This window comes from Notechis scutatus, chromosome 8 (genome assembly GCF_049901735.1).
Source record: "Notechis scutatus isolate UNSWTSFEM ecotype Mainland chromosome 8, rNotScu1.2, whole genome shotgun sequence".
Classification (NCBI taxonomy): domain Eukaryota; kingdom Metazoa; phylum Chordata; class Lepidosauria; order Squamata; family Elapidae; genus Notechis; species Notechis scutatus.
The window spans coordinates 24,946,017-24,971,160 of record NC_142016.1 but is presented as its reverse complement, the minus strand read 5'-3'; the positions used below and the strand labels follow the sequence as shown (position 1 = coordinate 24,971,160).

At 49.0% G+C, this 25,144-nt stretch overlaps 1 protein-coding gene and 1 long non-coding RNA gene across 2 annotated transcripts in view; one reads left to right on the top strand and one right to left on the bottom strand.

The window, feature by feature from the left end:
• The window catches only part of RYR1 (ryanodine receptor 1), a 149,245-nt gene that overhangs the window by 92,263 nt on the left and 31,838 nt on the right, over nt 1-25,144 (bottom strand). Inside the window, 19 exon segments of the mRNA XM_087971211.1 lie at nt 808-940; nt 1,234-1,616; nt 2,317-2,525; nt 4,547-4,721; nt 5,435-5,637; nt 7,317-7,464; nt 9,496-9,655; nt 9,737-9,820; nt 11,400-11,503; nt 12,800-12,904; nt 13,950-14,166; nt 14,671-14,863; nt 17,758-17,999; nt 19,113-19,246; nt 19,946-20,064; nt 20,576-20,671; nt 21,547-21,682; nt 23,216-23,402; nt 23,512-23,633. Coding sequence (XP_087827337.1) covers nt 808-940; nt 1,234-1,616; nt 2,317-2,525; nt 4,547-4,721; nt 5,435-5,637; nt 7,317-7,464; nt 9,496-9,655; nt 9,737-9,820; nt 11,400-11,503; nt 12,800-12,904; nt 13,950-14,166; nt 14,671-14,863; nt 17,758-17,999; nt 19,113-19,246; nt 19,946-20,064; nt 20,576-20,671; nt 21,547-21,682; nt 23,216-23,402; nt 23,512-23,633 — 3,150 coding nt within the window.
• The window catches only part of LOC148129980 (uncharacterized), a 264,545-nt gene that overhangs the window by 216,549 nt on the left and 22,852 nt on the right, over nt 1-25,144 (top strand). The gene's annotated exons all lie outside the window — the stretch shown is intronic.

Sequence of the window (25,144 nt, the reverse complement as noted above, 5' to 3'; positions counted from 1 at the left end):
ATTCTGTAAATAACTCATGGACCAGAGATTATCCAAAGAACATGCTAATTTTGCCCCCATCCAAGATTTCCATTCTGGAATACCAGAAATGCTGTGGTGGAATGTAGTCTGGATTCCCAGGGAGGGAGAGGCTGCATTCCAGAGAAATAAGAGACAGCGAAGTTAAGATAGCTTGGTAGGAAGGAAGAGAGTTAAGATGGGTCCTCTCCAGAAGTTCTCAAGAGGCCATCAAAGTTTCGATGGATAGGTGAGGAACAACTTTGAACTGCTTAGAAGTAACTCTGTGTGCCTTTCTTGGGTTTTGGAATCTTACATCAATCATGCCAAACTAAAGCAAATACTTGCATCTCACCAATTAATAACAGATAACAGATAATCAGAGTTGAAAGGGACCTTGTAGGTCAAGTCCAACCCCACCCCCCGCCCAAGCGGGGGAACCTACACCATTCCTGACAAATGGCAGTCCAATCTCTTTTTGAAAGTCTCAAGTGATGTTGCTCCCACAACTTCCGATGGCAAGCTATTCCATTGGTTGATTGTTCTGTCAGAAACTTTCTCCTTATTTCCAGGTTATATCTCTCCTTGCATCTTTAAAATGGACTCTGGGAACTTCTAGGGAGGTGCAGTCTTGACCTTCCCAACCAAACCATCTTAACTTCACTGTTTCTTACTCCTTTGGAATGCAGCATCTCTTGTCTTGGAATCCAGACTACATTCCACCACAGTGCATTCCAAACAAATCGGGATATTGTCTGGTAGGAACAGACAATATTGTACTCAGTCATTAGATATCCAAGTTCCTGTTACCGTTGTGGTGTTCATGATGATCTCTGTATCATCCCGGTCATCGGGAACTACTTCCTCTTCAAGTCGAGGTACTGTGGAGACTACAGGAGCAGGGCTAATGAGGGTAGTGGCTTTCTTGGCTTTGAACAAGAAGCTGGAGGAGATAAATAGGAAGTAGGGTATGATCAGAAAGGACAGTACATCCTCCATCTAAGATGTCCCACCTGATTTTTCTCCAGGCACACTTCTTGGAAATGAATCCTGCTCAACTCTGTCGGAACTAGTTTAGAATCACTACTTGTCTGATCATGTTGATAGCCTCCCACACCAAGAATGCTTCTTCTCCCACTCCAATATCTAAAGATCTTCATTATTCCTTTTGAACCCGATCATCTCCCCCCTAGGAGATTTCTTGATCCCCTGGTAAGCTTTCCATAGAGTTCTTACCCTCTTTTGGCTTTGCTTTTCTCATTGGAGGAATCCTTCTCATTCTCTGCTTTGGGGGCCTCTTTGGATGACTCCTTGTGAGCGGCTGGAGAACCCGGGCCTTGTTTCTCCTTCTCGGCTTCCTCAGCTTCCTTGCGGCTGGCGGTTTTCTTCAACTGCTCAAACTCGGAATCAAGGTCAACTTCCTTGACTTCATCTTCAGGGATGGTGAGCGCGTGAGTGAGTGGAGTGGTACCAGCGAGGACCTTGAACTTCTCATGGAACTCCACTGGCATACTGAGACGCAGGAAGAGGAGTTCCACAATAGCATTCTGGGAGCCGAACGTTCGGTGCGTCAGCTTTAGACATGGCGGGTTGTCCACAGTGCCATCAATCCGTGACACCTGCCCACGGAGGACCAAAGCAGAAGGTTAGAGGAGCAATGGACAAACTTCTTCCCAGGCTCATCCTAACCTTCCATGGCTGTTTTTCAAAGAATTATGGAGAACCCTTCTTTAGAGTCCTCCACAACTTATAAACAAATATTCGTTAGTAGAAAGGTAAGTGGTAAAATTTAACTTGCTCAATGTTACCAATCTTCTGATAGGTCATGTAGACATGGAGGTGGCATCAGAAAAACATTGGAAGGAGATATGAATTTCCAAACCAATAACCCAATAACCACACTTCCTCTCAGCCATGCAAAATCTCTCATCTCACATCAGTTGTGAGTTCAACCACAATTTTGCCGTACAACAAACCAATCCTCACAGATGCTATTATTAGTGCCTCTGGTTCACCTGTTTGCCACATTTTCTCCATGCCAGGCCACTATCTGACTCATGAAGCTTCCTCAGATGGCACCCACCAAGCTTCGAAATCCCTTCCAGCTCCCAGTCGTTCAAAATGGCGGCCCCTTTCTCCTCACCAAGCCAACCCAAAAGTATCTTGCTCATAAATCCCTCCCATTTCAGAATGTCCTCTTGCTGCCATGGTTGCTTCTCAAACATGGAGCTCTCCTTGTCAACGTTGGAGTCCCAAAGCACACCTGCCACAGGGCACAGCCTCCAAGGCTCCACCCTCAAGTTAGCCTCCTGCTCTCACCTCGTAGTGAGGGTGCTCATCGGGCACGGGGGAAAACTGAGGCAGGCTTTTGCTGAACCACATGGTGACTTCCCGCTTCGTGTTGATTGCAAAGGGTTCGTAACCTTCTTGGAGACCACAGATGGTGAAATAGCGAAGGCTGCTGACATCCTGACCCAAGTTGAGTCGTCCCACTTGGGAGAGGCCCAAGCTGCACACTGGGATGAAGCCTGTAAAAGATGAGGAGGAAAACAATGAACTTGGGTCGCCAGCAATGAATAAATAAATGTTCAGCCTCCACGAGTATTGGACAGATAAGGCTTGCAGAGAGTGGTGAGGACAGCGGATTATAGAACAGAATTCTTTATTGGCCAAGTGTGATTGGACACACAAGGAATTTGTCTGTGGTGCAAATGCTCTCAGGATACATAAAAGGAAAGATACATTCATCAAGAGTCAAGAATCATCAGGTGCAACACTTAATAAGAGTCAAAGGGTACACTAAGCAATCAAATCATACTAGGAAACAATCCATATAAATAATAAGGATACAAGCGACAAAGTTACAGCCATACAGTCACAAGTGGGAGGGGTGATAAGGAGTGATGAGGAGATTAATAGTGATAGTAATGCAGACTCAGTAAATAGTTTTACAGTGTTGTGGGAATTATTTGTTTAGCAGAGGGATGGCGTTCGGGGAAAAAACTGTCCTTGTGTCTAGTTGTTCTGTTGTGCAGTGCTCTATAGCGTCGTTTTGAGGGTAGGAGTTGAAACAGTTTATGTCCGGGATGTGAGGGGTCTGTAAATATTTTCACAGTTATGTATATAATTATACCTGTTTATACTTATATGTTTATATGTTATGTTCATACTTGTTTTCTCATACATGCTTGCCAAACAAACAAACAAATAAATAAATAAAATAAATTGTATAGAGCTGTGATGGCGAACCTATGGCACGTGTGCCACAAGTGGCATGCAGAACCATTTGTGCTGGCACGCAAGCCGCAGGCAAATTTACCTCACTGCGCATACGTGCACCTTATAGCTGTTTTTTTAACCCGGTTGGTTTGAAGCCTTTTTTGGCCTCCCAGAGGCTTGGAAAAAGCCTCTGCAAGGCTTTTCAGACTGAATTATAGGCCTGTTTCATCACTTCCTGTAATACCGGAAGTGACAAAACGGGCCTATAATTCATCCTGAAAAGCCTCTGGGAGGCCGAAAAAGGCCTCAAACCAGCCAAAAAATCAGCTATGAGGTGGAGTGCAGGTCAGGGGGCGGCAGGGGGAGGGGAATTGCACACGCATGCGCAGGGACGTGGGGAGGGGCGCGCGCATTGCATTCTGGGTGCTGGCACGTGAGTGCGTGCACGCTGGCATGCATGCAATTTTTGGCACAGGAGCCCAAAAAGGTTAGCCACCACTGGTATAGAGTCTCCTGCTTAAGCAGGGGGCTGGACTAGAAGACCTCCAAGGTGCCTTCTGACTCCATTCTGATTGATCGATTTTGGGTCTTTTTTTCTGCTATGTATTCAAGACAGACTGTGATTGATATGCATGTAGGTTTTGGTGTCCTTTTTGTATAATTTGGCATTTTGGGATGATGCCGCTGCTCTTACTGTATTGTTATTGTTGTTTTGAGGGTGGTGCATTGGAATTTCATTTTAAGGTGCCATTGTGTATATTAAAAAAATGACAATGAAGGTTGTTCAGCAAGGGTGGGTTTCAAATTTTTAACAACCAGTTCTGTGGGCATGGCTTAGGTGGTGGGCGTGGCTTGGTGGTCATGTTATTGGCTGGGCGTGGCCAACTCAATATCACTCACATCGAGGCACGCCTCTCCTCGCCTGGCCTCTCATGACTGTGGGGATGCTGCAACAGTCGTAAGTGTGAAAAACGGTCATAAGTCACTTTTTTCGGTGCCATTGTAACTTTGAATGGTCACTCCACACAAGCAAAGTACCAGCAAAAGAGGGGAAAAAAACTCCAGAGATGTTCTTGAGACAGGAAGTCTAGTCCTGCCAAGAATGTAAGAAGGGTTAACGGAGAGGCAGTTTCTGTAAGCAACACCAGAATGTTTCCTTCCTGCCTTCCTTACAGGATTAGTCCAGGAATTTCTTCTAACAACAGGTTCTCCGAACTGCTTAGAATGTTAGCAACCGGTTCTAGCGAATAGGTGCGAACCTGCAGAATCCCACCCCTGTTGTTCAGCCTCTGAGGAATACAGATCCGAGATTTGGGAACGCTATACTTACCATCTTCGGTCTCTATTTCTTTGAAGGCCAGCTCTGATCCCGAGTCACTGATCAGCATCTCCCCATTCAGTGTAAACATGATGTGGTTATCCGTCAGGTCAATCATGCATCCAACCACATCTCCTGGTTGCCATGGGCGACCAAAAGGCTCACTCCCTATGTGCCAACGTTGACCCTGCGAGACAGACACAAACGGAAAGGATCTCTTGTGGCCCGCCAGCGGCCAGCAGAGCAGCAAGCTCGGCAAGTGAGGAGGTTGGGGTGTCAATTCATAAAACTGCCAGAATCTTGACATGGGGAGGAACATGGGCGAGTCCTGGAGTCTGGGGAAGGCTTTGATGAGGCCTCTGTGTCAGAGAGTCTGCCTTCGGAGTCAGAGATCAGTGGGGAAGAAGAACAGCTGGAGCCTATTCCCAGTGTGCACATGCACAGAGCTTCCAGGAGAAGGGAACAGCTAAGAAACAAGGGTCGACTCAGGAGTAAAGCCACAGGTGGATGGTGAATGGCCCCTCCCATAGGAATAAAGAGGAGCAAAAGGGGAGTGGGGTTTGCAGGAGACAATTCATTCATTTCATTAGGGTGAAGATCTGTTCCTGACTCCTTGCCAAGTATTGTCTGCTACAGACTGGCGTTTGGAAGCTATCGGCCTGGCAGCTGTCCAAGCCTGATAAAGGTCTTTAGTTGTGAAATCTCTGGAAAGACTGTTTGGCGGGACTTTGCTACTTGTGAATGAGAGGAATTCACTGTAGCCCCAAAAGGGAGTTTTATTGGGATGAGAAGTCGGCTTTTGGGAAGCCTAGGTCAGAACAGGATCCTTCAGGGAAAAGGGAACGAGAAGACGACCAAGGGCCAGCCCAGGATGAAGAGGAGGAAGCAGCCCAGACTCACCCGATGCCCATTGAAGACATAGGAGAGGTTGTCAGCGCCCAGCTCCACGTCAGGTCTCACGTTCGGCCGGGCCCACCCAACCCGCATCTCGCCAGTAGTGACGGCCTCGAACTCAAAATACCACTTGCCCGTCTTTACTGCGTAGAACTGCTCAGCGCGGAAAATGCGGACTTTTTCCAGCCGGCCCTTGGTCAGTTCTAGAGCTGTTCAGAGACCAAGAAGACGGGAGGATGGAAAAACAAAGACAAAAGGGACACTCCACACCCACCTCCACTTAAGTAAGTCCACTTGAGTTGGAAGGAGTCCATGGAGGTCTTCTAGACCAACCCCCTGCCAAAACAGAAATTCTATACCATTGTTGTGGTTAGCCGGTGGCAGGTGCGGGCGGTTGAGGAGAGAGAGTGAGGACTCAGATGAGGGGCCAGGACCATTAGGGAGTGGACTGCTGCCTTCAGAGATTGTGGGGGCTGGCAGCAGCGATGAGGAGGTTTCCGAGGAGCCTGTGCCAAGTGTGCGTGCGCGCAGGGCTGCTCGCAGGAAAGAGCAGCTGCAGCAGCAAGGGCGACTCGGGAGTAAGGCTGCAAGGTGATGGCCCCTCCTTCAAGAAGATAAAAGCCAGCTGTGAAGCGAACGTTCTTTGCAGGAAGCAAAGACGTTTTGAAACTCAGCCTCGTGGACATTACAGTTGGCATTTGAAGACTCTTGTGTTGTAAAATATTTCTTATCTGTTGTTTTTTGGCAGCCTTGCAAAAACTTGGCAAGGCTCTTTCATGTTGGAGCTAATTAGTTGGAAGCAGCCTTCTATCTGTGAAGAAACAGGATCCATAGAGGAAACATTAAAAGGTTGTGCTGCTGCCTTTGTCTTGTGTTTGCTCTCTTGGAACCAGGTTTGGGTCAGAACAACCATTCCGGACAAATGGTTATCCAATCTCTTCTTAAAAACGTCCAGTGTTGGAGCATTCACAACTTCTGGGGGAAGTCGTTCAGCTGATTAATTGTCCTGTCAGGAAATTTCTCTTTAATTCCAGGTTGCTCCTTTCCTTGATGAATTTCCATCTTCTTTCCATCTTGCTTCTTGTCCTGCCCTCAGGTGCTTTTGGAGAATAGCTTGATCCCCCTCTTCTCTGTGGTAGCCCCTCAAATATTGGAACACTTGCTATCATGCCACCTCTAACTCTTTCTTTCCATTAAAGCAGTCCTACCCAGTTCCTGCAATCATATTATACTTCGTAGTAATCTGGTTCGTAACTTGTTTATTTACTTATTAAATGTTTATGCTGCCCATCTTGCTGATGTGATGAACTCTGGGTTGCTCCAATTAATTTTGGTTGATTTAATGTTTTAGGTTTTCATGTCTCTGTCTATATGAAAGCTGCCCAGAGCTTCTTGACTGCAAAATGGGTGGCATATCAACATAATAATAGAATCAATGAATTAAACTAAAAGGATAAAACGTATAAAGAATGGTTACAGGAACTGGGCCTGGCTAGTCTAGTGAAGAGAAGGACCAGGGGAGACAGGAGAGCAGCCTTCCAATATTGGAAGCTATTCAAGCTATTTTCCAAAGCACCCGAAGGCCAGACAAGGAATAATGGATGGAAACTGATCCAGGAGAGATTCAACCTGGAAATAAGGAGAAATTTTCTGACACTGAGAACAATCAACCAATGGAACAGAAGTTGCCTTCAGAAGTTATGGAAGCTTCATCACTGGAGGCTTTCGAGGAGAGACTGGGCTGCCCTCTTGTCAGAAATGGTGTAGGGTCTCCTGCTTGGGTGGGTGGATGGGGTTGGACTAGATGACCTCCAAGGTCCCTTCCAACTCTTGTTCATCTGAGGTTAAGGAGTAGAAACCAGAGGCCGAAGAATGGAAGGACACTCACAGGCTTCCTGATCTGGGGGTTCAATGTTGTATCCGTAGCCAAGGAGGGTTCGCACCGCTTCCCGCAAGCTGTCCCGGTTGGTCTTCTTGGTCCTCTCATCGAGGAGGTGATAGGGCACCAGACGGGGGTTGCGCTTGTTTTTGATGTCCTACAAGCCCGAGGAAGACACGCAGGTCTATGAACACGAAGCAGCTTAAGAAAACACATCGCCAAGCCCCACGCATTGTACTTGAAAGCTGGTAGGAGTGGAGGAAACGACCTGGAATCTTGTGGCACACCACCAGATACCGCCATGGTGGTCCCTCATCCCATACCGCGCCTTCCACTACTCCCTTCCCCTGCCAGGTTGTCGCTTTCAGCCATCGGTCCACAGGGACCCCATGTCAACACTGAATCAAACCTGGCTGAAGCCATTTTTGCTGCTTCATAGTTGCCACGTACTCTGGGGGGAGGGAAAGGGGGGAGTAGATAGACCAGTGGTGGCTAACCTTTTTGGGCTCCTGTGCCAAAAATTGTGTGTGTGCTAGAAGGCAAGGCGCCCCTCCCCACGCCCTCTACACATGTGCATGCAATCCACCCACCTCCCGCCACCCCCTTACCTGCACTGCGCCTCACAGCTGATTTTTGGCCGGTTTGAGGCCTTTTTCGACTTCCCAAAGGCTTGAGGAAGGCTTCTGCAGGCTTCTGCAAGCTTTGCAGGCCGAAACTAGTCCCGTTTCATCACTTCCTGTTTTTACGAAAATACCGGAAGTGACAAAACGGGGCTAGTTTTCGGCCTGCAAAGCTTGCAGAAGCCTGCTCAAGCCTTTGTGAGGCTGAAAAAGGCCTCAAACCGGCCGGAAATCAGCTGTGAAGCGTGAACAGTGAGGTTAAGTTCGCCTGTAGCCTGTGTGCTGTCACAAAGGGCTGTGCATGCCACGTGCCACAGGTTCGCCATCACGGAAATAGACTGTCTCGCAGACATAACTGTCATGGCCCACCAGACTTGAGACGATGAGAAGGCTGGGGAAGAACTTGAGCCAATTCTGGAGCCTGGGGAAGCCTCTGATGGCTGCTCAGCGTCAGACACAGAGCCAGGGCTGTCCGACATTTCCCAGCCACCGGAGAGACAGCTGCCTTTGGAGTCTGAGATAAGTGAGGAGGAGGAGTTGGGGCTTGTTCCAGAGGTGCGTATGCTCAGAACGGATAGGTGAATAACGGAGGACAATGAGCTGGCTCGGGGAAGCAAAACAAACGCTCAATGGCCCCCTCCCTAGCTGGGGAATAAATAGGAGGAAAAGGGGAGTAGTTGGGTTGTTGCAACAACCGTTTGCATTTCTGGAACATTTGCTCCTTGTGTGTTTCCTGCGACAAAGACTGCCTTGCCAGAACGGAGGTTTGTCTATTTCTCTGACTTAAATTTTCAGCCTCCCGGCTGGGAGCTCACACCCTTGCATTTATCATAATGAGCTGATGAGAACTATTGTTTCAGTTAACTTCTTGCAGGACCTTTGGCTGGCCTTTCTGTTGGCGAATGCAGTTAATTCCCAAGGGTGTAATTAAAGAGGGGTTTTGCTTTGCAGGGAGTCGGTTTCTTGCTTCTGCGAAGGCTGGGTCAGAACAATAACCAAGAGCCTTCCTGTGGGAACCAAGGTCATCCCAACAGGGGGCAGTTGAAGGAAGAAAGGAGTGACCAAGGATTTAATTGGACAATGTGATGTGGAACACTTGGGGAGGGAAACAGTTTCTCTTTTAATTATGCTATAACCGCGGGAAACTTCAGAGTTGGTTTTCACTAGCCGTGCCAATACGATGTATCCAATAAACATGTTCTTTGAGGGACCTCCCTCCCTCGGAGTTCTGATTTCTTTGGACTCATTCCTCAAAACGCTGACACCCCATATAACCTGGGTCCCCAACTCCTGGGCTGTAGTCCACTATCGGGCCGCGGCCTGTTTGGAAATTGGCCGCACAAGCAGCAAACGCCCACAGACGTGCACTCAAATATCCCCTTGTACAAGTGGCGTCCGCTTGTGCTTGTACACAAAACTCCCCTCTACTTATAGAGCGCATACCGACCATTCACACAAATGGATCTGTGCACGCTGATGTCCACCCACCTGCCACTCGCAGGGAACTATCACCTCTCTCCTCAACCCACCCCACCGGGCCGCCCAGGTAGTCAGGTTGGGGACCACACCTGCACAACGCTGTACGTCCAGCCCTGTTGGACCCGATCCCGTGCCCAGACATTGTGTCCGTTCTCAGCCAGTTTGTCCACCAACGTATTTTGGGCTGGAGTGAGCTTGATGTGGTTGAGATCCAAGGGTGCCGGTTTGTAGCCATTGGACATCATGTACCTGCAAAGGTGTGACACTTAGGATGCTATAGGCAAAACCAGCCTCTCTACACACCCAACACACTGGAGCCAAATTGGTTACGTTTTAGGCAGCTTGGTTTTCTTGAGGTTCTCTTCGGCTTTCTCATCCGCCATCCCCACATGGCAGCCCAGAGCAAGCAAGGTCCTGCAAAGGAAGAGATCAGATCGTAATTATGCTGGGTGGGTGGGGAGGAGCTAAGCCACATCCCCGTTCTCCTTTGGGTAGCAAATATGGCGCCACACGCTTCAAGCCCCAAGGACGCTCCACAAAATCTGCCCTGTGTTGAGAAACTAAATTGTTACAGCTCAGCTAGATTGAGCCTTGGTGGCGCAGTGGTTAGAGTGCAGTACTGCAGGCTGCCTGTAATTTGGCAGTTCGAATCTCACCAGGCTCAAAGTTGGACTCAGGCCTCCGTCCTTCCGAGGTGGGTAAAATGAGGAGCTAGATTGTCGGGGGCAAGCGGCTTACTGTAAATCACTTAGAGTTGTAAAAGCACGGTGAAACAGTAAAGAAGTCCAGGTGCGATGGCTATTATCCAACGAATTGAAACGCTACATTTGCAGCTTAAGGAGAAACTTCCTAACAAGTGAGGACAATGAACCAGTGGAACAGCTTGCCTCTAGAAGTTGTAGGTGCTTCAACACCGGGGATTTTAAAGAAAAGACTGGACAACCACCTATCTGAAATGGTATAGGGTCTCCTACTTGAGCAGGGGTCTGGACTAGAAGACCTCCAAAGTCCCTCCCAGCTCTATTCTGATTGAGATTGATTGCACTTCCTACTGGACCTAAAGTTAAGGAGCAAACCGTACTCCAATCAAGGAGGCACCAACTCAGACAAACAAGCTAATAGTAAACAGCAGGCTAATCAAGAAATCTCCAAGAACTCGCCCACCAACACTGACTGGGTACGCCACTGATATATAAACAAACCCCACTCCCTTCTAGCACTGATGATGTTCTCTAGTTGGGTGGTAGAATGTCTACCAGGAAACAATCCAACTCAGAGAGCTCCAAGGACCCCACGCTTCCTTTATGCTTCACCCAGACCAATTCCATTTGAATTGATGGAGACATTCCATTTGTTGTGTCTTCCTCAGTTTCCTTTTAGCCAACAAAATTCCTCTGTTGTCGCTGTTAAGCAACCTTAATCCAAATGTCCATGCAATCTCAATCATGGGCTATAATCAGGGGTGGGATTCTACCAGTTCGGACCGGTTCGGGCGAACTGGATGTTAAATTTAAGTTTGGTTTGCCAAACCGGTAGTTGAACCGACCGGCTGGCCCCGCCCACCCCGCTCCTCCCTCCCAGGAGTTTCCACGTGGCCTGTTTTGGATGTAAGTAAGTGCAAGGTCCATGTGGAGGCTCCGGGTGGGTGAAAAACGGTCCATCCGGACATTCCACAAGTCTGGAAACGGGCCTGTTTCCTGTTTCCGGAGGCCCTCGGGAGCCTGGCGGAGGCCGTTTTCGCCCTCCCAGAGGCCTGAGGGAAGCCTCCGGACTGTGGGGAAGGCGAAAAATGGCCCTCCCTGAAGATCCAGTAGGCCACGCCCACCATGGCCACGCCCACCCAGCAACCGGGCAGCGATCCAGTTGCTGCGATTGTTGAATCCCACCCCTGGCTATAATCCAAAGACCTGGACTACAGAGGAGGCCACGGCTCAGTAGATCCAGTAGATCATTTCAAGGTATCTCCCAGGGATTTCCCCCAACCATCACTCACTTGAGGGTCTCGCCTGACATCTGCAGGTTGTAATTGCGCTCCGGCTCAGGAAGGCTGTGGAAATCCAACAAACATGGGTGCAGGTGTTTGTTGTCATCCCGGACCTGAGATGAAACAATGGTGGATCAGGGGAAACCTCGTTTACAATTTCATCGAGTGGCGGAAAAGGATCTGACATTCTCCAGGCTACGATTCCCTATTCCGCAAATGACAGGAATGATAAAGTTCGCATCCCTTGTGCGACATCATTGCGAGGTGCCCGGCTTCATGGTGGCTTGTTAAAGACGCCGAAGGCTACACAATCTTTCTTGTTTACACACAAGGCATGGCAACCTCCGTGAATATAATTTAAAGTGTAAAGGTAAAAAGTAAAGGTTCCTCTCGCACATACATGCTAGTTGTTTCCGACTCTAGGGGGCAGTGCTCATCTCCATTACAAAGCCAAAGAGCCAGCACTGTCCGAAGACGTCTCCGTGGTCATGCGGCCGGCATGACTAAACGCCAAAGGTGCACGGAATGCTGTTCCCTTCCGCCCTCAGTGGTCCCTATTTTTCTACTTGCATTTTTTGTACATGCTTTCGAACTGCTAGGTTGGCAGAAGCTGGGACAAGTAACGGGAGCTCACTCCATGACGTGGCGCTAGGGATTCAAACCACTGAACTGCCGACCTTTCTGATCGACAAGCTCAGTGTCCTAGCCATGGAGCCATCACGTCCCTTCTATTTAAAGTGTATAGAATGATAAATGCAGTAGCGTATTACACTATGAAAATAATAGTTGTTAATTATGATGTACAACACTATGTAGTCAAAAGAGACTATACTGCATGCGTCAATTCATCAAATATTTCTATGGTCTTTTTAGAGGTGCCAACAGAAAGGGAAGCGGGAGCAGTGGGCAACTTGCATTCCATAAATGTTTTCAAAGATAGTTTCTAGGTGACCAAAGTTTCTGCCGTGCAAAATTCTAACTGGAGAGCATGATTAATGACTCTTGGCTATGGATGTGTCCCATTGGAGGATACGAATTATGATACACCCAGGGGAAACCAGGGTCAAGGGTGACAATGAATGATGTGTCTCAGAGTCGGCTACACCCAGGCAGCACCGGCATGTTTACTCCTAATAAATCTTCTTTAAGTTTTGGAAGTTCGGCTGGAGACTCATGATTTAAATGGGGGTAACTGCTGGAGCCCTGATAGCATGACTATGAGAATCATAGTTATAACCAGGATTGTATACGGTGATGTATATTTTTTTAAGGACTTGATATAACCAGTACACAGATGTTGCAAAATTGAAAATGTGATGAATAATAATGAAAAATGTACAATAATTTTTTTTTAAAAAAGGAAAGGCATGGCAACCTCCAACCTTTGGTTCCCGGAGAGCAGAACTCACCGGCCCGTAAATCCATCCCTGCTCGATGCGAGTCAGTGCCCACAATTCGTGGATATTCTCTGCCAGTTTCTCCCGGATCTTCTCAAGGTGTGGAGGCAAGACAATCTGCAGGGATATTTTTAAAAAAAGGAAAAAGGAGGAGACCAAGGTTATTAAAAGGCACTTTTTAGTAGCAGGCTGCTTACTAGAGGTAGTCCTCGACTTACAACTTACAGCTGATGTAGTGACTTACAGCTTATAACTTACAGCTTACAATTTACAGCTCATGTAGTGACCATTCAAAGTTATAACGGCAGGGGAAAAAGTGACGTATGACCATTTTTTCCACACTGTTGTAAGTTGAGGACTACCTGTAATCAGATCTCAGCTTTGCTTAAACTATAGTATCACCCCCATTCCACCCCCCCCATTTCAATCATACATGTTGTATGCATATTAACGCAAGTCTGGTTGATTAGGTTGGTTGATTATCAATCCATCAATCAGAAGAATGAATTTATTTCTGTAGCTGCAGGAGGGAGGGAGGGTGGAAGGAAGGAGGGAGGGAGGGAAGAAGGAGGGAACAGGGAGAAAGGAAGGAGGGAGGGAACAGGGAGGGAGGAAGGAGGGAGGGGAGGAAGGAGGGCAGGAAGGAAGAGGGAGGGAGGGAGGAGGGGGAGGGGGAGAGAGGAAGAAAGGAGGGAGGGAAGGAGGGGGAGAGAGAGGAAGGAGGGAAGAGGAAGGAAGGAAGGAGGGAGGGAGGGAAGGGAGGAAGGAAGGAAGGAGGGAAGTGGGATGGAGGAAGGAGGAGGAGAGGGGAGGAAGGAAGGGAAGGAAGGAGGGAGGGAGGGGGAGAGAGGAAGGAGGGAGGAGGGAGGGAAGAAAGGAAGGAAGGAGGGAGGGAGAGAGGGAGGGAGGGAGAAAGGAAGGAAGGATGGAAGAGGTAGGAAGGAAGGAGGAGAGGGGAGAGGGAGGGAGGAAGGAAGAAAGAAGGAAGGGAGGGAAGAGGGACGGAGGGAAGGAAGGAGGGAGGGGAGGAGAATGTGAAAGTACCCACGGGTCCTGCCAGCCATCCCACTAATAACCGATTTTACTCTACGGGCCGTAAAATGGCTGCTTTCCCACATGTGGCTTTCAGGTTCTCTGCCCAAGGAAGCCCAGATGTCCCTACCTGGACAGTATCCACAGGGTAAGGGATGAAGGACGTGTGGGACAAGGACTGGGTCGGGCCCAGGAGGTTCCGGAAGCCACTGATGTCGTGCTTGTACTCCTTGATGGGCTCCACGCGCATCTTCTCACGGGGAAGGACACCCTCGTAGCAGGGAGCGTAGCCCGGAGGTGGCAGGAATTTGAACTCTCCGTGGCGACCCCCCAGGAGGAACCGCACTCTGGCAGGAAGAAAGAGCAGGAAAACACGCAGGAGCTTGTTCATTAATGGCCGGGATATATGTTGGCGCTTCAGTGGTGCGGTGGCTTAGAGGTGGAGCTCTCCCTTCACACACCACGCATCTTTGCACGTGCGCACACGGCTCCCTCCTCGCGTGCCACGCGTCTGTGCATGCCATTCCCCCCCTCACATGCAGCATGTCCCCGCGCACGCACGCACATCTTCTACGCACCCCTCCTCCGCCCCTGCATGCCAGATACCCGGCAATCAGCTGCCGGGTGGTGGCGTTCATGCACATGCGCAGTGGGGCTCTTCTGGGCGACCTCTCCCATGCCGGGGGAAATGGCTCTGCGCGCCACTTCCGGCACGCGCGGCATAGGTTCGCCAACACGGGATCTAGGAATTTAAGGAATGCCTTATTTTTCCCCCACTCACTTTTTCTGGCAGCTAAAAAGACCAAAGGAGTATCCATTTAGTTGACACCCTACCGCGGGGTCGAGCTTACTTGATGCCTGCCGAGAAGCTAATCACGGGGAAGAATAGCCCATCCAGGTTGAAGTTCTCAAACATGCCCTGCACCGGGAAGCCGTTGATGCGGAAAGAGATGCTGGGCACACTCAAATCCAGGCAGCAGCTCACCACGTCGTCCGCCCCTAGCATGTGCTGCCCGGGGGACGCCACGGCCCGAGCCACGCGGCCTACGCCGAGCGGAAAGGAAACAAAAAGAGGGAAATTACTCCAAGAAGAACATGGTTGAAGAGCCAAAGGCGAGAAAGTGAGATGGGCTTAAAGCATAGGTCTCAAAATGGATATCTTCGCAGGTTGGATCAGCATTTTAGTTCTCCTCTGCGGGCCAGGGCTGGGGGCAGGGGGGCGGGATGGGTGCCTCCTGCAGCAACCTGAGTTGCCATGGGCGAATAGGTGGCAATAGAAATCAAATAAATCAAATAAACAAATAAACCTGCTGGCCAAAACAGGGCATGGGGGGGTGGACAAACTGGCTGCATGCGGACTCCCTGATACTCGTTTTCGGCCCCCATGGCATCCTGCAGCACTCTGCCATTTTTGGGCCGTATTTGGGTCTGTTTGTCATTTTCAACGTGTTTCGGGGCTGTTTTTTGGCCGTTTTTGACCTGTTTCTGGGCCTGGTTTTGGCCATTTTTGACCTGTTTTTTGGCCGTTTTTGATCTGTTTCTGGGCCTGTTTTTGACCTGTTTCTGGGCCTGTTTTTGGCCATTTTTGACCTGTTTTTTGGCCGTTTTTGAACTGTTTCTGGGCCTGTTTTTGGCCGTTTTTGACCTGTTTCTGGGCCTGTTTTTGACCTGTTTTTTGGCCGTTTTTGACCTGTTTCGGGGCCTGTTTTTGGCCGTTTTGACCTGTTTTTTGGTCGTTTTTGACCTGTTTCGGGCCTGTTTTTGGCCGTTTTTGACCTGTTTTTTGGGTGTTTTTGACCTGTTTCTGGGCCTGTTTTTGGCTGTTTTGACCTGTTTCTGGGCCTGTTTTTGGCCATTTTTGACCTGTTTTTGGCCGTTTTGACCTGTTTCTGGGCCTGTTTTTGGCCGTTTTTGACCTGTTTCTGGGCCTGTTTTTGGCCGTTTTGACCTGTTTTTGGCCGTTTTTGATCTGTTTCGGGGCCTGTTTTTGGCCGTTTTTGACCTGTTTTTTGGCCATTTTTGACCTGTTTCTGGGCCTGTTTTTGACCTGTTTCTGGGCCTGTTTTTGGCCGTTTTTGACCTGTTTTTTGGCCGTTTTTGACCTGTTACGGGGCCTGTTTTTGGCCATTTTTGACCTGTTTTGGGGCCATACTTTAGGCCTGTTTTGGGGCCATTTTTGACTCATTTTAGGGCCTGTTTCGGGCCTATTTTTTGGCCATTTTCCAGCCTGTTTTGGGTCCATCTTTCAGCCTGGTTTTCAGCCCACTTTTGGCCGGCATTGCGCTGCAGGAGGCCATGGAGGGTGAAAAATGAGGTGTGGGGATTTAGCTGCCAGAGGCACCACAGTCCGCTCCTTTGATAGTTCTACACCAGCCCCGCAGGCCAGATTTAAGCACCCCATGGGCTGGATCCACACCTGACCTTGAGTTTGACACCCCTGGCTTAAAGGATCTTGAACAAGATTTCTGCTTAGTGAGATCAGAGCAGGATTTGGTCAACTGTAACAGTCATATGAATCGGACGTCTGCATCTGATTTCTTATAATTTATATCGTTGATTTGTTAGGGGTGAGGCGCGTCGGTCAGAAGTTGCCAACTCAAAGAAAGAAAGATGCCCATGAGGATTCTCCATCCTCCAGGTCATGATTGTCCCAAAGGTGCTTTTTTTTCAAGAGGCAACTGGACTTTCTGGTTTTTTCTTTGAAGACGTTTCACTTCTCATCCAAGAAGCTTCTTCGGATGGTGAGGAAGGCTCCACACCCATTTGCATGACTCGGTGAGCCTGAGGACACAGATAAACCTCCAAGTGGCCTCAACAATTCTCTAAAAAGGATGCAAATGACCAGCTGTAAGTCCTTCCGTTCCCTACCATCCTGTCAGAGCTGAAGAAGCTTCTCGGATAAGAAGCGAAACATCTTCAAAGAAAAACAAGAAAGTCCAGTTGCCTCTTGAAAAAATAGCACCTTTGGGACAAGGAGAGAAGACCACAGTAGCATCATCTGAGGAGGAGATATCCACCAATGTGTCCGCCATCTGGACTTTCTTGACTCTCCCAGATGTCCCTGGGCCACTATTTCACTTTCTTTCTTTCTTTCTTTCTTTCTTTCTTTCTTTCTTTCTTTCTTTCTTTCTTTCTTTCTTTCTTTCTTTCTTTCTTTCTTTCTTTCTTTCTTTCTTTCTTTCTTTCTCTCTCTCTCTCTCTCTCTTTCTTTCCTTCCTTCTTTTCCTTTCTTTCTTTCCTTCCTTCCTGTTCTTTTTCTCTCCCCTTTCTTTTTTTCTCTTTCTTTTCTTTCTTTCTTTCTTTTCTTTCTTTCTTTCTTTCTTTCTTTCTTTCTTTCTTTCTTTCTTTCTTTCTTTCTTTCTTTCTTTCTTTCTTTCTTTCTTTCTTTCTTTCTTTCTTTCTTTCTTTCTTTCTTTCTTTCTTTCTTTCTTTCTTTCTTTCTTTCTTTCTTTCTTTCTTTCTTTCTTTCTTTCTTTCTTTCTTTCTTTCTTTCTTCTTCTTTCTTTCTTTCTTTCTTTCTTTCTTTCTTTTTTCTTTCTTCTTTCTTTCTCTTTCTTTCTTTCTTTCTTTCTTTCTTTCTTTCTTTCTTTCTTTCTTTCTTTCTCTTTCTTTCCTTCCTTCTTATCCTTTCTTTCTTTCTTTCCTTCCTTCCTGTTCTTTTCTCCCCTTTTTTCTTTTTCTTTCTTTCTCCTTCCTTCCTTCCTTCCTTCCTTCCTTCCTTCCTTCCTTCCTTCCTTCCTTCCTTCCTTCCTTTCTCTTTCTTTCCCTCCCTCCCTCCCTTCTTTCTCACTCTCTTTTCTCCCTCCCTCACCCCCTCCCTCTTTCTTGCAAACGACTGAAACCCCAGATTAAAGTTTTGTCCTTTTTTTCTGCCTCTCCCCTAGAAGTTTCAATCCATCTGCCCCAAGCGAACCAGCCACGGATGCAACCAAACTCACCTGACCACAGGTGGAGACCATCGAAGCCAAAAGAATAAAGGTCATCCCCAACGCCGTTGCCGCCCCAGCCTTCTCCACCCCCTGGGTAGGGGCTATAGCCTTCGGCCATGGCCCAGCCGACCCGCAAATGCGTGGCCTGGGCGGTCACAAAAGGCTCCACCACGTCCACAATCATCTCATAATACCACTTCTTGTACTGGGTGGTTCCTTCGTGGGTGCCCAGAAAGATGTTGGGGCGCATGCTGCAAAGGGAAGAGAAGACAGGGAGAAGGATCAGTACGGAAAAATCAAGAACACAGGGAAGAAGAATCCTGGCCTTAGCCAAAAAGCGAAGCAGGATTCTTGTCATTTATTTTATTCATTACCTTTCCTAGGATGCCCCTCTCCCCTACAAGGTGACCCTGGGTGCTTACATAGCATAAAAGCAGGTGAAAAATAATTCCATCAATCAATCAGAATAGAGTTGGAAGGGACCTTGGAGGTCTTCTAGTCCAGTCCCCTGCTCAAGCACGAGACCCTATACCAGGAATCGGCAACCTGCAGCTCTGGAGCCGCATGTGGCTCTTTCATCCCTCTGATGCGGCTCCCTGTCGCTCAAAATATGTGTCACAACTGCCAATGTGCGACACCTGCCGGCACGTGATTTATTGAGCTTTTCAACGCCCCCCAATAGGTTTTGTGGCTCCTAATGTTTTTTTTTTCTGTGGGAAACGGAACCAAATGGCTCTTTGAGTGTTTAAGGTTGCCAACCTCTGCCCTAAACCGTATCAGACAAGTGGCTGTCTAGTCTCTTTTTAAAAACCTCCAGTGATGGAGCACCCACCACTTCTGGTGGCAAGCAAATGAAAAGGTGAAAAAGCAAACCGACATTAAAGCGACATTATTTAAAAAAAAAAAACTGTGTTCAAACCACGCCTGCAAGAGCCGAGAGACGGATGGGACAGGAATGAAATCATCTTCTCCTAGGATCAAATTAGATCCAATCAGCAGATGAATGGGAGGACAGTGGAAAACCTCCTGGTATTGTAGGCTTGTAGGATGGGGATTTATTTCACTGGGGGGGAAACAATCCCAAAGCACCTTTGGGACAACCATGACCATGGATGACTGAGAAATCTCTACAGACTTCACCCACCCTTCTGGTCTTCCATTAAGGATCTTAAGATCTGGCTTTGCTGGTTGGCCTGGGGTCTGGAGGGCGGGTGGGGGTGCCATCCTGGAGGTGGTTACTAGATTAAATGCAAGGGTCCTCCTCCAATTCCAATGTGTATCCCCCCCCAATCGATCCTCTTTGACGCCAGCTAAACCCCGGAAGACCCACTGCAGAGGGACATCAAAGAGGGCCAAGCGGCTACCTGGTGACATGATTGATAAGCTTCGTTTGCAACAGAAGATCTCTCCCCGGCAGCAAGTTTTCGGTGATCAGGTTTTGATTGGAGCGGACGGCCACGCCATTGCAGACACACAGAGAGCAGAGAACATCCAGCACCTGCCAAAGGAAGAAGGGAAGAGCCACCGTTGTGTTGTGTTGTATGGGTTGTGTTGGAATGGATTGTGCAGGGGTAGGTTGGGTCAGATGGGTTGGGTTGCATGGGTTTGGATCGGTTGGATTGGGTTACGTTGGGATGGGTTGGGTTGGATGGGTTGGGATGAATTGGATGGGTTTGGATAGGTTGGGTTGGGTTACACTGGGATGGGTTGTGTTGGGTTGGATGGGTTGGGATGGGTTGTGTTGGGATAAATTGGGTTGGATGGGTTGAGTTGGGTTGGGTTGGGTTGGATGGGTTGGGATAGGTTGGGTTGGGTTACACTGGGATGGGTTGTGTTGTGTTGGATGGGTTGGGATGGGTTGTGTTGGGATAAGTTGGGTTGGATGGGTTGAGTTGGGTTGGGTTGGATGGGTTGGGATAGGTTGGGTTCAGTTGGGATGGGTTGGGTTGCAATAGATTGGAATGAGTTGGGTTGGGATAGATTGGGGTGGAGTGAGTTGGGATGGGTTGGAGTGAGATCAGTTGGGTTGGGTTGCGTTGGGAAGGGATGGGATGCTGGCTCAGGGATTCTGGAAGTCCACAGGTCTTCAAGCTTCCCCCACCTGTATTCAGCCCCTTCTAAAGAGGGCATTGCTTGCCACAAAATGTAGGTACACCAGAAGAAAACCACAAGCCAGGTCAAGCTCACCACAACTCACCTTGTGGTTGCGTCCATGTTTGTCCAGGAGGGAGATGATGGATTTGATGTGGTTTTCCTGGATGATATTCAGCACTTCTGGACTTTCAATGAGGACACAATACAATACCTCCAAAATGCCTGAAGAATGAGGTTAAGGAGTCTGTTTTCACACTTTGCTTGGCAACAATCCCCTGCTGTTTTCCTAGTTAATTAAGATTAATTAAGTTCTTCTTTTCATGGCGAGAATGCATGGCTTAAAATGGCTGCCAACGGCATTCTGCGAATCCAGAAAAAAATCACGAACACAGGTCATCCTCGGTTTACGACCGCAACAGAGTTCAAAACTTCCATTGCTAAGCAAAACAGCCATGCGGTGAGTGGTGCCCCATTTTACGATTTTGTTTGCTACCGTTGTTAAGTGAATCACTGCCGTTGTTAAGTTAGGAACACGGCTGTTAAGTGAAATCCCAACAATCGGGGTCCTCATTTGACCGACCTCGGAAGGACGGAAGGCTGAGTCCAACTTTGAGCCAGTCAGGATCGAACTGCTGGCAGTTGGCAGAGCTAGCCTGCAATCCTGCATTCTCACCACTGCGCCACCCATGGCTCTTGAATTGGAACCAAACTTGCAACGCCCCCCTCTGCTCACCAGAGGATGCCTCCAATCGGTCCAGTTTGCTGACCAGCCAGTCCAGATTGTTGGAAAACAGGGCGCAGTTGGAACGGTTCCCACGGATCAGCGAGGCTGCATGGCAGGAAGGCAAGATGGGGGTTAGGCCCTCCTCAGTTCATCTTCACAACGACGTTAAGTCATTTGTCTGTCATTTAGCTTATTCCCCGAGGTACCGGCATAGCATTTCTCCATCTTGGCAACTTGGCAGTGCATGGACTTCCAACTCCCAGAATTCCCCAGTCAGTGTGAGGTAGGGTGGGGGTTGACTGTCCTACCAGCACTAAAGATGTTACCTAGTTGGGTCATGCAACGTCTGCAAGCAAATCTCAGAGATCACCAAGGATTCCACAGTCCTCCCCCACCCTCCCTCCTCCAACAAACCCCACTCCCTTCTAGCACTGATGACGTTACCTAGTTGGGTCAGGAAACATCTGTAAGCAAATCACGAAGGTCAGAGATCACCAAGGATCCCACAGTCCTCATCTTCCTCCTCCTCCTCCCCTCCCCAAGAAACCCCACTCTCTTCTAGCACGGATGACATACCTACTGGGTAACGCTGCAAGAAAACCACGGCACCAAGGACCCCCATCCTCTTCTCCCCTCATCTCTTCCTCTTGTGATGTTACCTAGCTGGGTCGTGAAACGTCTGCAAGAAAACCACCAAGCTCAGAGGGCACCAAGGACTCCATGAAACTGTTCTGCTTTCTGCACCCACAACCACCTATTTTTTTTCTAGGTTAGGCACCCAACAGACCCCTCCTCCTGGGGATCTCACAAAGCTAATGTCAGAGAGGGGGGGGCTTTGTCAAGCTAGCAAGTAAACCCTGAGCGATTGGCAGGTCCCTGCTTGCCCAGAGATTCCAACAACCTCCGGGATTGCGTTTCTGTTCAAAACACGGTCGCTGGTCACCCCAGTATACTGGGATCCCGTTCTCGACTCGACCCACCCAAGAGTTCGTAAAGCAGGTTCACAATCTCCTTCCAAGACTCGGCCGCGTCCTCTCCGGCAAACTCGGCAAAGTGGGCAGCCGTACTGTACACGTTGAGGCGGTCGATGCAGTTCAAGACGAGGGAGATCATACCCTGAAAAACAGCAGAGACCCCCCACACACACACACACTTAAGGTCCAATGGTTTCCCCCTCTGACTGACTTGCCTTAACTTTGCATTTGACAGGCAGTGGGGGACCTGACGTGGTAGGATGTGTGACTTCAACAGTACAATATTGTATTCCTTTAAGCAATAAAGGAATACAACATTGTATTGCATTCCTTTATTGGTTTGCTACCAAACGGCCTTCCATGGGGGACCTGTATCCTGCACGAGTCAAAAAGAGAGCTGTGGAAATATCTACAGACCCCTCACATCCCGGACATAAACTGTTTCAACCCCTTCCCTCAAAATGACGCTATAGAGCCCTGCACACCAGAACAACTAGACACAAGGACAGTTTTTCCCCCGAACGGCATCACTCTGTTAAACAAATAATTCCCTCAACACCATCAAACTATTTTCTAAGATTGTATTACTATTCTTCTTCTCATCCTTCCTGTTTCTCCTTTTACTTATGACTATAATATTGTTACTTGTATCTTTATGATTTACATTGTTTTATTTAGCTTCCTAGTATGATTTGATTGCTTATTTAATATCCTATAACTATCACTAAGTGTTGTAATCTTATGATTCTTGATGAATGTATTTTTTTCCTTTATGTACACTGAGAGCATTTGCACCAAGACAAATTCCCCCCAAATGCTGGAATGCTGCTATCATGTCCCCAATAGTCTTCCTTTTCTCTAGACAACTCTGTACCCTACATAGTGGTCTACAGCAGGGGTCTCCAACCTTGGCAACTTCAAGCTTTGCTGGCTGAGGAATTCTGGGAGTTGAAGTCCACAAGTCTTCAAGCTTTGCTGGCTGAGGAACTCTGGGAGTTGAAGTCCACAAGTCTTCAAGCTTTGCTGGCTGAGGAACTCTGGGAGTTGAAGTCCACAAATCTTCAAGCTTTGCTGGCTGAGGAACTCTGGGAGTTGAAGTCCACAAATCTTCAAGCTTTGCTAGCTGAGGAACTCTGGGAGTTGAAGTCCACAAATCTTCAAGCTTTGCTAGCTGAGGAACTCTGGGAGTTGAAGTCCACAAATCTTCAAGCTTTGCTGGCTGAGGAATTCTGGGAGTTGAAGTCCACAAATCTTCAAGCTTTGCTAGCTGAGGAACTCTGGGAGTTGAAGCCCACAAATCTTCAAGCTTTGCTGGCTGAGGAACTCTGGGAGTTGGAGTCCACAAGTCTTCAAGCTTTGCTAGCTGAGGAATTCTGGGAGTTGAAGTCCACAAGTCTTCAAGCTTTGCTGGCTGAGGAACTCTGGGAGTTGAAGTCCACAAGTCTTCAAGCTTTGCTAGCTGAGGAACTCTGGGAGTTGAAGTCCACAAATCTTCAAGCTTTGCTGGCTGAGGAATTCTGGGAGTTGCAGTCCACAAATCTTCAAGCTTTGCTGGCTGAGGAATTCTGGGAGTTGAAATCCACAAGCCTTAAAGTTGCTAAGGTTGGAGACCCCTGGTCTTTAGGATGCCCAATCTGTGTTCTAGTCGCCCTGAGGTCAGTAACAACTTGCTTACCTCCTCCTGGAAGAGGTTCTGCCTGTTCTTCAGGGACCGGAGCTTGGTCTGCTTCTCCTCGTGCTGGAGTTCTTCCTCGGGGTGCTGGAAGTAGTTGATGAGATCCTGCAAGCTGAGAATCACCCCTTCAATGGGAAGAGTCACCGGCGTGCTGGACTTGGTCTTCCCGAGCAGGGTGTCCAGGCCTCTGGAGGACGGAGAAAGCAGGAGTCAAAGAGGTTTCACAACTGCCCCCAAGAAGCTAGTCCCTGGTGATGTCCGGGGGGAGGGGGGAATAGGACCTGCACAAGGCTCACTTGATGAACTGGTTATAAAGCCCCGAAGTGTTGTAGATCATCCGCGCCGCTTGGGACTGCTCTTGCTGGCAGCGGGTGAGCGAGAGGGCATCGTCCATATGCCCTTCCTGATGCAAGATGGCCTGTGGAGGTGCAGAGATGCGTTAAGGGAAGCTCGTGGGAATCCTAAGCCCAGAAGGGATCTTGGAGGTCTTCTAGACCAGCCCTCCCTCCAACCCCTGGGCCGCAGCCTACTACTGGGCCTTAGAGCCATTCAGAACTGGGGCGCAGAAGTGGCAGGCGAGTATCGGCGCACATATCCCCAGCAGCGTGAGCCACAGCCAAGCATGCTCATGTGTGCTCCGTGTGTGCGCAAGCGGCGAGCGCGCGGGCCTGCTGCTCGTACTAATGGAGCTGGCTCTCAAACACGACAAACCCTCTGTAGTTAAATCGATGGTTCCCATATTAGGAGTGCCAACAGCCCCGGCAAAAAGTTTCTTTCGAACTGCTGGGTTGGCAGGAGCTGGAGCAAGGGACGGGAGCTCACCCCATCCAGTGGCAGCAGCAGGTCTCGAACATGAGCCTGCTGATCATCAGCCCAGCATTTCCCCCCTCATGTACCCGTTCTGACCCAGCTCCCCAAACATAATGAACCACCTGAAGTTAAACCGATGATTCCTTTATTAGGAGCGCCACCACCCTCGGCAAAACGTTTCTCTCTCACACACAGCAGGCTAACAAGTCCGTCCAGCAGGGAGATGAGTAGTAGTCTGCCACATCAATTCATCTCCGCCCCCTGCCTTTTATCCCCAGAGCTAGGGCGGGGCTTCTCTAGCAGCGGTGGCTCTTCCTTCCCAAGGACCGGCCCATAGATTTCCACTGCTCTCCTCTCCTCTGCCTTCTGCGCATCCGCGCATCAGGCACTGGACGCAGCTGTTCCTCCTCTTCCGCATCAGCCACCTCCAGACCTGGGGGCTGTTGACTCTCCATCTGAGGGATAACAGACAGCCCAGGCTCTGCCTCTGCCTCTGCCTCTCTCTCTCTCTCTCTCTCTCTCTCGCTCACCGCAGGCTAACAAGTTTGTCCAGCGGGGAGATGAATAGTTGTCCATTCATCTCCCACCCCCACCTGCCTTTTATCCGCAGAGCTAGGTTGGGGCCTCGTTAGCAGCAGTGGCTCTTCCGTCCCAAGGACCAGCCCATAGATTTCCACTGCTCTCCTCTCCTCTGCCTTCTGTACATTCCACGCGTCAGGCACTGGACCCAGCTGTTCCTCCTCCTCTTCATCAGCCACCTCCAGACCTGGGGGCTGTTGACTCTCTCTCTCTCTCTCTCTCTCTCTCTCTCTCTCTCTCTCTCTCTCTCTCCTCCCTCCCTCACTCACTCTCTTTCTTTCTCTCCCTCTCTTTCTCTCTCTCTCTCTCTCCCTCTCTCTCTCCTCCTCCCTCTCTTTCTCTCCCTCCCTCCCTCCCTCTCTTTCTCTCTCTCCCTCTCTCTCTCTCTCTCCCTCTCTCCCTCTCTCTCTCTCTCTCTCTCTCTCTCTCTCTCTCTCTCCTCCCTCACTCACTCACTCTCTTTCTTTCTCTCCTCTCTTTCTCTCTCTCTCTTCTCTCTCTCTCTCTCTCTCTCCTCCCTCCCTCTCTTTCTCTCCCTCC